General features: G+C 33.4%; 1 protein-coding gene across 9 annotated transcripts in view; it reads left to right on the forward strand.

The window, feature by feature from the left end:
• The window catches only part of LOC114345508 (uncharacterized), a 285,375-nt gene that overhangs the window by 214,973 nt on the left and 58,284 nt on the right, over nt 1-12,118 (forward strand). For all 9 annotated transcript variants that reach the window (XM_028296355.2, XM_028296361.2, XM_028296329.2 and 6 more), the window contains one exon: nt 4,249-4,405. In XM_028296355.2, the coding sequence (XP_028152156.2) occupies nt 4,249-4,405 (157 nt within the window). The remainder of the gene's footprint in view (nt 1-4,248; nt 4,406-12,118) is intronic.

Raw genomic sequence — 12,118 nt, forward strand, 5'->3', positions numbered from 1 at the left:
ATGATCACGTTTTTTTGCCCCTTACGTAACCCCTTTCTATGAAAAATAAACACGAGATTAATAAACGGTTAGAGGGAGGTGAATCTGCAACCAATTTATCCAATGAATACAAAGTTGGTAGGCTGGTAAGATGGATAAAAAAAACAAAAGACAGACATAAGTAATTTTATGTTCCGGCTTAATTCTTCTGACGGATATACAAATTGTAATACGATAAAACTTGCCTTAAACACGGATTTAGATGATGCTGTATATAAGCGGTTTACTCAAAAAGGTTTACTCTAGGTTATCCCGGGGAGAACCTAGGTTTCCTCCCTAGATCCCAGGGAGTTTTAGCTTTGTTGCATTTAATTTGTGATGCCAATTAATTTGTGATGCCAAACTGACACCGAAAATCAAATTTCATACACGAAACATGGTTAAAAAACACGTAACACAGCCGCTCGTAAATGGGTAGGATTGCTTCGGCAAAAGAAAATGGACGATTTCTCAATGCTTCATGGAAAAAAAAATTTTCATTTTGTTGCAAATACAGCACTTTTTTGTTTAATGTCTATCCTATTTGTCACTAAAGATATACATGTATGTAGATATATATGTAAGTATGTAAATCGTATGTAAATAAGGTATTCATTCGCCTATGGGTAAATAGTATTTCTATATCAATACAGTTCGATTATACGAAAGAATCGATTTTCTGAACACCCCTGTCCCCCAATTAGTTCGGATAATCGACGCTCTACTGTATTTAACAATTAAAAAACAACGGTATAAATTAAGGGTAGACACGATCAGTCTTCAGAATCTTGAAGCTGAATGTTTAATCTTCAATTTAGTTATATTGCAACATCAAAAATACTAATTTAAATATGAGTTTTTAAGTCTCGAAAATGCGTATTTTCGCATTTTTCAGATTTTAAGTCGCCTATAACTCGATATCAATTTTTAAGAAAAATTACAAGATACCTTTCCTGTTTATAATGACCGAAAAAACCTAAAAATATAATATGTTCCAGAGCAAAAAAGGTGATCTTTTGTATTTGTTTAAAAAAATTGTTTAAACGATTTCTGTCTAAAAATTCCGCCCGGCACCCTTCAGATTTGTTTAAAGGGGACATTTTTAAATAGAAATCCACAACGAAACCGAATCAGAAATTTTTTCAGACGGGAGCGGTCTCACCACATGGACTATTACAGATATCGGAAAAAGTTATTTGAACAAGTTGTTCCAAATATTATTCTAATCCCGCATACCAAATTTCATCACAAAATTCGCACTATTAGGTTTTTCATTATTTGTAGTCAGGATCCTAAAATCGCAGAGGAGGCTGCTGGCCGATTAGCCGCCCTTGCCCAATCTCCGGGCAGCGTGTGCGTTAAGCGATAATGCAGCTCTAAGGAGACCGGGTATCCTTAAACTACCATGCTTAAACGCTCCTGGGCTGCGCGGAGCATTAGCAAGTGAGATTTTCCTGCCAGCAGCCTCCTCTGCGATTTTAGGATACTGACTACAAATAATGAAAAACCTAAAAGTGCGAACTTTGTGATGAAATTTGGTATGTGGGATTAGAATAATGTTTGGAACAACTTGTTCAAATAACTTTTTCCGATATCTCTAACGCGAAGCAAAATAGCAAAGTAAACAAAACAGTGTATCACGTGTAAAAAATTTATGGGGAGGCTAAGCCTCCCTTGCCTCCTGACCAGCCGCCACTGTACCTATCCTTTTATTTAACATATTATTGCAATGATCTTATATTTAATTGATTAATAATTTTAATGTAACGTGATTTTACTAATTAATGTCTAATTAATTACAAATTTTACACAGATTTTATTTAGTCGTTATTATTTAATTTATACAGGGTGTTTCATTAATAATTGTCCATATAGTAACTGGAGAAACCTTAGCACAAAATACGAAGATTTAACCTAAAACTCTTAAATAAAATGTGGTTCCTTACTGAGTTACAGGGTGTTTTATCTAAAACTTTAAAAAATATTTTTGCTCAGCATTTTAAAACTATTCGACGTATCCTTTTTATACTTGGCAGGAAGTGCGACTACTAGACACCCTACTAAATTATGATAAACAAACGTTTCTGGCTATTACCAAAGGCGTACTACGGGGGAATGTGAATGGTTGACCCTTTCCAAATTCTACGCCACTGGCGGAATTGCTATTTTAGTTCAATTATTGGATTCTCCAATACTTTCTATGAAAATAATATACTCTTCGTTCGTAACGATAAAGTCATTAGTTTTCGAGATCTTTGAACTTAAAAATGAAACGACACAGTTATTTTGATTAATGTATTGTGTCGCTTCATATTTAATTTCAAATATCTCGAAAACTAATCATTTTATCGTTTCGAATGAAGAGTATATTATTTACATAAAAAGTACTGGAAAATCAAAAAATTACACTAAAATAGCAATTTCGTCAGTGGCGTAGAATTTGGGAAGGGTCAACCCGCCACTATCCCCTGTCGTACGCCTCTGGTAGTAGCCAGAAACGTTTATTTATCTTAATTTAGTAGGGTGTACAGTACCTACACTTTCTGCCAAGTATGATAAGGATACGCCAAATAGTTTTAAAGTACTGGGTACAAATAATTTTTAAATTATAATCATATGAATCATATTATCATAAATTAATCAAAATAACTGTGCCGTTTCATATTTAACTTCAAATATCTGGAAAACGAATGACTTTATCGTTACCAATGAAGAGTATATTATTTACGTAGAAAGTATTGGAAAATCTAAAAACGGCATTAAAATAGTAATTCCTCCAGTGGCGTCGAAATTGAGAAGGGTCAACCATTCACTATCCCCTGTCGTACGCCTCTGGTAGTAGCTAGAAACGTTTGTTTATCATAATTTAGTAGGGTGTATAGTAGTCGCACTTTCTGCCAAGTATGAAAAGAATACGTTGAATAGTTTTAAAATGCTGAGCAAAAATAGTTTTTAAATTTTTAGATAAAACTCAGTAAGGGACCACATTTTATTTAAGTGTTTTAGGTTAAATCTTCGTAGTTTGTGCTAAAGTTTCTCCAGTTACTATATGGACAATTATTAATGAAACACCCTGTATACAGTTGTTTTAAAAACAATACTTTAATTTATTTACACTTAAACTTAATTAATGCATACTTATTACAATATTTTATTTCCCGATAATACGTGCTTATATCAGATACAATTAATTCAAACTGAATCGTACAATAAAAATTCTCAATTTAAATATGCTTCTCGACTTCACTAGAAATTTCCAAGATCTTGTTTGGAATAAATAGAATTGCACCGGAGACATCATGGTGGCTCTATTCGCGATGAAAAACAAAGTACCTGACCTCTGGTGGAATAAATTTAAACTACTATAAGTGGTATAAACAAACCAGAAAATTGTTGATTTGAATGGAATTTGGTCACTATCAAGAAATTTTTAGTAAATTTCAGCATGATGAGTACATTAAAATATGTTAAATCAAATCGGTATTGTTCTGTTCCTCAACTGAATGTTTGTTTATACCATTTATATCGGCAATTTTCCTGCATTCGACCTGCCCTCTATATTCCGTTTCAATCGGGAATAACTCGGTTACCTTAACGAGTAGACGAGCGAATTCTCTAGTAGGTCATTGACAGGTAGTTAACGTAACATTATTATTGAATAGATCGTACCTCATCGACTATATCGCCAGTTTCCACCCTTAATAAAGGAAGATAAATTCCTTGTTCAGCCGATTTGAATCCTAAAGATTATTTTTATTGGGGATATTTGAAAAATGGAATTTATAAAATTAACCAGCAAGTTTTGGAGATATAAGGCAAAGAATTATCGATGAATCCATATTCATAAGAATTTCTTAGTTTCTCAAACATATTTTAGTCAGATTTAGTACACCATTTTATTCACGAACGGATTGATCATCACTCGAGGAATTATCTGAATCATCAGGATAGGGTTTAAGATCTTTAATATACCATACCAGTTTCCAGTATTTGAACCGTCTGGGTTCATCAAGGTATATACAAGGGGATATAGCTTTTTTAACTACCGTGCATAAAATATATTTGGGCGCTAAGCGTGTCATAAACTTATCAGCGGCTTTTTCTCTATTTTAGTTGATGAAATTAATGTTGTTAGAAGAAAGCAGGATTTTCTGTTTTAATAACAACAGACCTTCGTAAACAGAATATTAATACAGTATATTTATAAAATGCGTTTCTTTTTTTTTTCAGGTAAAGGAATGACCGAGGTTGGGGTAATCCGGGGAAGCCCGGATTCCGACTGCAACAGCAACCACCATGGATCAGCCAGTTACCTCAGCAATACCTCTTCTCAAGACATCGACTTCATACAAGACAATTCTGACTACCAATGGTTTATCGACTACGGGTAAGTAAACTTTCATTATTACTTTAAAAAGGTATCAAAAAGGAACTTAAAAATTATATGGTCAAATCAACTGTGTTCTGAAGATTTATTCTTCTTTTTCTCGCCTTCCTTACTCGTAGTAAGAATGTCAGACCTTCTCAGTATAAGGTAAAACTCTTTAAGGTTTGTTTGAGCTTTCGAGTTTATTTAACTCCTTATCAAAACAAGAGCCTTTATCCAGGCTTAACAAATGTACAAATATAAATATGTTTAGAGAAGTACCGAATATCAAAATTGAAACCAGAAACAAAAAAAAAACGGTATCGAAGTTACATACCAAACTAAAAATACCCTTAAATATTAAAGAAATTTCAATATTGTGTGCTCTCTACCCTATAACAACTTCAACAAAGTATATATTGGAGAAACGTCCAGGAATATGTCAGGAAGATTAATATCGCACAAGAGTGACATTATTTTAAATAAAGTACAAGCCGTGGGTCACACTCCAAACTATGACCAAGTAAAATATTGACCAAAGAATAAAATCACAACAAAAGTGTCATTCAATAGGTTAAAAGTATTTTTCACATTAAAAGACCATACCCATAATAACTTAATAACCTTTTCCGATAAAACAAGACATTCATTTCATGCACTCTATCAAGAGTCGATCAAAAAACAATGATGTAAAAATAACTTTGAGAAAGTTATCGGAGAAAAACTTAATGAGCTTTTCTTTCATCAGTAGAGTATCCGAAGATACCCTTATATCTCCTTTAAAAGGATAACGTATCCATTTGATCGATCGAGTTATAATAGGTTTATCGGGAGATGTAGATAAGTCCTTCGTTCAACTATAAATGAAGTTGTTTAGATGTTTCGTAATCTTTTTTTTTTTTATTTTTTCCAACCGGTCAAAGTAGACGGAATTCTCCTAAGAATTAACTGAGTTTAATATTAAGTTTTTTAATAAAATTTGTTTTAAAAGTTATATAAAGGACTTACAGCAATGGCATTGGTGTTATTAGAAATTTATCATCACTCAGCTTGATATAAAATAATAGTGTGTAGGTATTCCGCATTCCAACAGCTAAAATCTGCAAAAGAATTTTACGCAGTGTAATAAATAAATCAATTACACAATGAATTTCATAGCCGTACTAAAATACATTTATACATTTATGTATGTGTACCTCAGATGAGATAACATATTTTATTAGCTGATTGACTCGGAGGAGTGGTTGAAAATGCAAGATTTTCAGTTTAAATTTTGGTACCTTAATAAAATTTAGATTAGAATAGGTAAAATTATTAAAATTACGAAAATAAAGATGATTCAGATTTGATTAGAGAATAGGGCATGTACTATGTGCTTATATGACTTTTATTCTGTATAAAATTATGTGTGTTCGTTGGAGAATTAAGTAACCAAACTACTTAAGGAGATGCACAAGTTTATTGAGTTGTTAACAGTTTAGAGTACAAAACGATACTTAAAAAATGAATATACAAAGTATTTCTTAAAATCTTTCAGTCCTGGCACATATCATTGACACCTCGAAATTATCAGCGTGTGTGTTTCTCATCTCCGATGTAGTCTAGATATTGGAATAAAAACGCATACAATAGCGTGCTCGCCATAACACCTCCCTCCTGAAGACCGAAGCTGGGGTGTCCAAGAAGAGATTCTTTTGCAGCTTCGAAGTTTTGGCTTGTAGTGTAGAGCCTCTCTGGACATGCTCCGCACAGGGCAGGTGAGGCCACATGAAACAAAGAAACCAACCGGCAATAACTCATTCTATTTTTGTTGTTATGAGAAGGCCGTAGATGAAGTGTACTACAAGGTAATCGAATTATATGTTGCAGTTATTGATTAAAATCCCTTTATAATATGGATAATGAAACCTCATATCTACTACTTGCTGTGTTACACTTCAACTTCGTTTAGTTAATCGCATCATAAAATGGTTTTACATTATTGAAATGAAATTTTCGAGTAACCTCGTTATCTAACTTAATTTTTAGAGTTTTATTGGTTTCATTGACTTCAAGAACAACATATGGTCCTGTATTTAATACCTATTTTGGTGTATTTGTCGATTTATTTGTTGAACCGGGAGCGGAAAATGTTTTTTGCGAACCTGCAGTACTTGAAGAAATGTATTTATCCTGCAGGACTTGAAGGATTTAAAGAGCGAAGCATTTGACATAAAGGTTCTTTTATGCCCGTTATAGTGGTCAGAATTGCAGTCTTACTGTGAAAATTATTTAAACTTTTTTTCTCAACATTGTTCAAATTTGAATCGTATTTGATAACTTTATTGATTCTTATTCATTCTTTTTCGATTCTATCAACGAAATTTACAGGTTTTTCATTAGAACGTTGCTTAAAGTGGCATAACTCAAAATTTAGACACTGCAAATCCAAATTTTCACCAAACTGAGAGAGGTGAGCATTTTTTATCACTTGCCATGTCGAAAATTCTGTCGAGCGAATGAAATCAAGAGCTTTTCCCTCTAACCTGCTTTTTACAATAAAAGGAAAAATTTGCAATTCCGCTGGGTCAAATTTTGCAAAAATGAAATCAACAGAATCTATAAAATAGTATAATTTTGAAGAAGACCCATCAAAAACATTTATAAGCTTGATAGCTTTGTCACAATTAATATAATTATTAGAAGTGCTGGCGGAAATTATTGGCGTAGTTGCTGTTGCGTCGTTAGTTGCCATTGTATTAACAAAAAATAAATTAAACAAATAAAAAAAATGCAAATACTAGATATATCTTAAACGTTTGAAAATATCGAAACAGAGTAAATAAAAAAATGAAAACAAATACAAAATTAATATAATTCGACTAACCTCAAGTACTTCCGTGAGGACGTGGCTTTACACCGGAACGGGTCGAAAACGTAGCATCGTCTCAGATCAAATAGATTTACACTGGAGCGGGTAGAGAACGGGTGGAGAACGTTGTACCTGCTGGATCAAGTGGCTTTACACTGGAACTGGTCGAAATTCTAAACTGTATGTAGTCGGTATGGTAGCCAGGATGTTGTTGCTTCTTCTGTGAAAATGCTTCACCGATTCCAGGGTCGAGTGGCTTTTCACTGACGCTGGTTGAGAAGATTTCACGAAGTTGCTAGTTGCGCCTCCCCAGAACTTCCGAATTACTTTGTGACTTTACAGAACAAGTGGCCTTAAGTAACGAAATTGGAGAATTAAGTAAATTAAATTTGGAGAATTAAGTAACGAAACTACTGAAGGAGATGCACAAGTTTATTGAGTTGTTAACAGTTTAGGGTACCAAACGATACTGAAAAAATGAATATACAAACTATTTCTTAAAATCTTTCATAATCCTGTGGTACATATCATTGACACCTCGAAATTATCAGCGAGTGTGTTTTTCATCTCCGATGTAGTCTAGATATTGGAATAAAAACACACACAGTAGCGTGCTCGCCATAAGATATGTATTTCGGGTTCAACCTTACCCTCCTCAGAGCACCGTGTAGAGGCACTGAACTGGAACTGGAATCAAATATCTTCATCTTTTCTGTGTACATAATTATTAAAATAATTACAAAGGATGCAATAGCACCATCTATGAATAATTAGCTCAAGGAGTCAGGAACTAAAAATCCGAATTGTTATCCTCTGATGCACTTTAAGATGTAAATATAATGCAATACAGAGTGATGAATTAGTCGAGGGGATCTAAAATTTCATCCACGACCTATCGTTCATCAATATAGAAAGTACTTGGAGCTTCTTGTTTTTATTTGTTATCATTGCTTCATTGCATCACTACTTCATTTACTTTTAGGCCGATATTCATTTCAGCTTGACATCTATGTCATCGACAAAGGCGATAACGATCCTTGTTCCGAGCAGATATATCTGGTTTGATTTTCAGCTAAATTTTTCTCATGACGTTTCTAAGGCCAGGTTAAACAAAAATGGGGACAACGGATCTCCGTATCTCAGTCCAGAATTTATGCAAAAAGCATTTGATGTTTTCCCTCCTCCTGTTCTAATTTGTGCATGGAAGTTACTACACACATTTGCGTTATCGCAGCTAGTTCCTTAGGTATTAGTTCAGAGAAATAAGGAAAAAAAATATCGTGTTGGTGACACATCCCCCTCCAGGCTGAAACCAAATTTTTCGAGTAATATGGTCATCTAGAATAATAACCTATATGTTTCCTGCAACCGATTTTGATGATATACATAGTTATAAACAAATGAAGATCAAAAACGGTAAATTTTCGCTTTTTTCGTCTCTTACTAAAAAATTGGGCATTTTAAACAAATTTGAGAGTAATAAACTCATAAACCGTATGAAAAACTTCAATATGGCGTTCGCTGGATATGTCTATCCTTATTGGTTACTTAGAAAATTGCCAAATAAATCATAAATTTTGAGTTTTTATAAATATTCATAACTTATGTAAAAATTAACTTAGAACCTTCTTATTACATGGAATGCTGAGACTTATGGTGCTTAAATTACACCCCAAATTCCAAATCAATTGGTCAAATAGTTTAAAAGTTATTTAATTTGTTTTTCCAAAATTAATTTTTTTTGCAACACTGTAAGTCAGAAAATGATGAAGTTACAGTAATATTTTGGATAGTTTATGAAAGAAGAAAATTTACAGTATTAATTTAATTTAAAAAAAATGACAAAAAATAATTATAGATATTGCAAAATAATTTTGCAAAAACATGTGAATTAAAAAAATGGGGGGAGGCTAACTTTGTCCCTAAATGTCCTAGAACAGTTGTTTTTCTTTTTAAATATGTATAAAAATTCAGTCTTTCTAAATATGAAAAAATAATTTTTCTACGGGTAACGGTTAAAAAGTTATTCTAATTGTTTATAAGTAAGCAAAAAATGGACATGTTTTTGCAAAATAATTTTACACTGTTTAAAATTATTTTTTGTCATTTATTTTTAATTAAGGTAATAGTATAAATGTTCTTCTTTCATAAACTGTCCGAAGTATTATTGTAACCTCATAATTTTCTGACTTATAGTGTTGCAAAAAAAATGAATTTGGGAAAAATAAATTAAATAACTTTTAAACTATTTGACCAATTGCATTGAAATTTAAAATATAATTTAAGTACAAGAAGTCTCGGCATTCCGCGTAATAAGAAGATTCTAAGTTAATTTTTACCTAAGTTACGAATATTTATAAAAACTCAATATTTATGATTTATTTTGCAATTTTCTAAGCAACCAATAAGGTTGGACATATTCAGCGAATGCCATATTGAAGTTTTTTATACGATTTATGAGTTTCTTACCCTCAAATTTGTTTAAAGTGTTTAACTTTTTGGTAATAGACGAAAAAAGCGATAATTTACCGTTTTTCGATCTTCATTTGTTTATAACTATGTATATCATCAAAATCGGCTGCAGAAAACATATAGGTTAATAATATAGATGTCCATACTACTCAAAAAATTTGGTTTCGGCCTGGAGGGGGATGTGTCACGAGAAAAACCTTATTTCTCTGGACTATATGCCCAGCTCAACCATTGCATTCCATAGTCTAAATAGACGATTAGTAGACTCATAAGCATGTTTGAAATCTGTAAAGATTTGATCTACGCCTTGATTATATTCCCAATACTTTTCAAGCATTCATCTAATTGTAAATATTTGATCAATAGATCTTCCAGATCTGAAGCCATACTGGTAGTCACCAACGAGTTCTTCGGCGTTTGGTAGTAATCTTTTTAGTAACACCGAAGCCAATATTTTATATTGGTTTTTTATTGGATATTTTATTTTGTATTGGTTAGTGAAATTCCGCTAAAGATCCTATCTGAATATAAAATAAACACCAGTGGAGACAGCACACAACCTTGCCTAACTCCGTTTTGAATCTTTCTTCTTCTTGAGATGCAAAACCACTAATGGATGTTAGCGATCACATTTTCCATTAACTCTGTTTCTTGCAATGTGTATCAGAGATTGTATGTCGTTAATCCTTGTCCATTGCCTTATGTTTTGGAGCCAGGACATTTTCTTGCGTCCTATTCCTCTCTTGCCTTCAATTTTACCCTCGATTATAAGTTGAAGGAACTGGTATTTTTCGTTTCGCATGATGTGACCCAGATATGCCGTTTTCCTTTTCTTGATGGTTTCGAAAAGTAGGCGTTCTTGGTTGATTCTCTTAAGGACATCTACATTTGTGACTTTCGCCGTCCATGCTATCTTTAGGATACGGCGATAAAGCCACATTTCGAGGGCTTCTAATCTGTTTATATCCCTCGTTTTTTAGTGTCCAGCCGTCTACGTCATGTAACAGCACCGACCATACGTAGCACTTAGTAAACCCTAGTCTCAGTTGAAGATCGAACTCTAAACAGGTCAGTACCTTGAATCCTACTTCTTCTTCTTAACGTGCCCTATCAAGTCCCCTTGACGTTGGCGATTAACATGGCGAAACTGTCTCTGTTTTGAGCTATTCTAAATAGTTGTTCTGCTTTCTTTATTCCTGTCCACTTCCGGATACTCTTCAACCAAGAGGCCTGCTTTCTACCAATTCCTCTGCGTCCTTCGATTTTACCCATCATAATAAGTTGAAGAATATTATACCGGTCTCCCCTTACTACGTGTCCAAAATAGGCCATCTTTCTATATTTGATGTTATCAAGGACTGCCACATTTCTCAGCATAGCCGTCCATGGTATTTTCAGTGTACGTCTGTGCAGCCACATTTAAAAGGCCTCCAAACGATTAATGGTGGATATTTTTAATGTCCATGCTTCGACACCATACAAGAGGATTGACCAAATGTAACATTTAATCATGCGCTTTCGAAGTTGAAGTTGCAAGTTATCATTACAGAAGAATGACCTCTTTTTTAAAAATGTCGTGCGGGCTATCTCGATTCTACATTTGATCTCTTTATCTGGATCTAGTTGTTCAGCAATATGGCAACCAAGATATTTAAAACTGGGTACTCTTTGAATTATATGACCATCAACATATAACCGTGAATCTTGTTGGGCCAAACGGCTAAATACCATGTATTTTGTTTTTGAACAGTTAATGTTTACGTCAAAATCTCTTCCCACTGTGTCAATGGCATTTAAAAGGTGTTGTAATCCATTCATATCATCACTTAAAATAACTGAATCATCTGCATATCTGATTGTATTTATCAGAATTCCATTAACTTTCACACCCCATTCCAAATTATGCTGCGCTTCCTTAAATATTCTATCTGAATATAAATTGAATAACAGTGGGGACGGTATACAACCCTGTCTGACACCTCTTTGTATTTTGCATATTTCTGTTGATTTTCCATTTACACAAGCTGTCGCTGTTTGACGCCAGTATAATTTTTCTATGATTCGTACATCTTGACTATCAACTCCTTTATCCTTTAATATTTTAATTAATTTGTTGTTGTACTCGATCAAAGGTCTTCTCATAGTCAATAAATACAGCAAAGACGTCTTCTCTTTGATCTCGGCATTTCTGCAATAATACATTTAGTGCAAAGAGTGCGTCCCGGGTTCCCAGTCCATTTCTGAAGCCAAATTGTGTTTCATCCTGGTCTTCTTCACATTTATCTCTGATTCTACTGTGGATGATACGTAGAAAGATTTTCAAAGTGATTTTCAAAGATTTTCAAAGAATTTCAAATCTTACACTTTTCACTTATTTTAAATAACCTGTCATGATATGCTATATCGAATGC

The sequence above is a fragment of the Diabrotica virgifera genome, chromosome 2 (assembly GCF_917563875.1).
Source record: "Diabrotica virgifera virgifera chromosome 2, PGI_DIABVI_V3a".
Classification (NCBI taxonomy): domain Eukaryota; kingdom Metazoa; phylum Arthropoda; class Insecta; order Coleoptera; family Chrysomelidae; genus Diabrotica; species Diabrotica virgifera.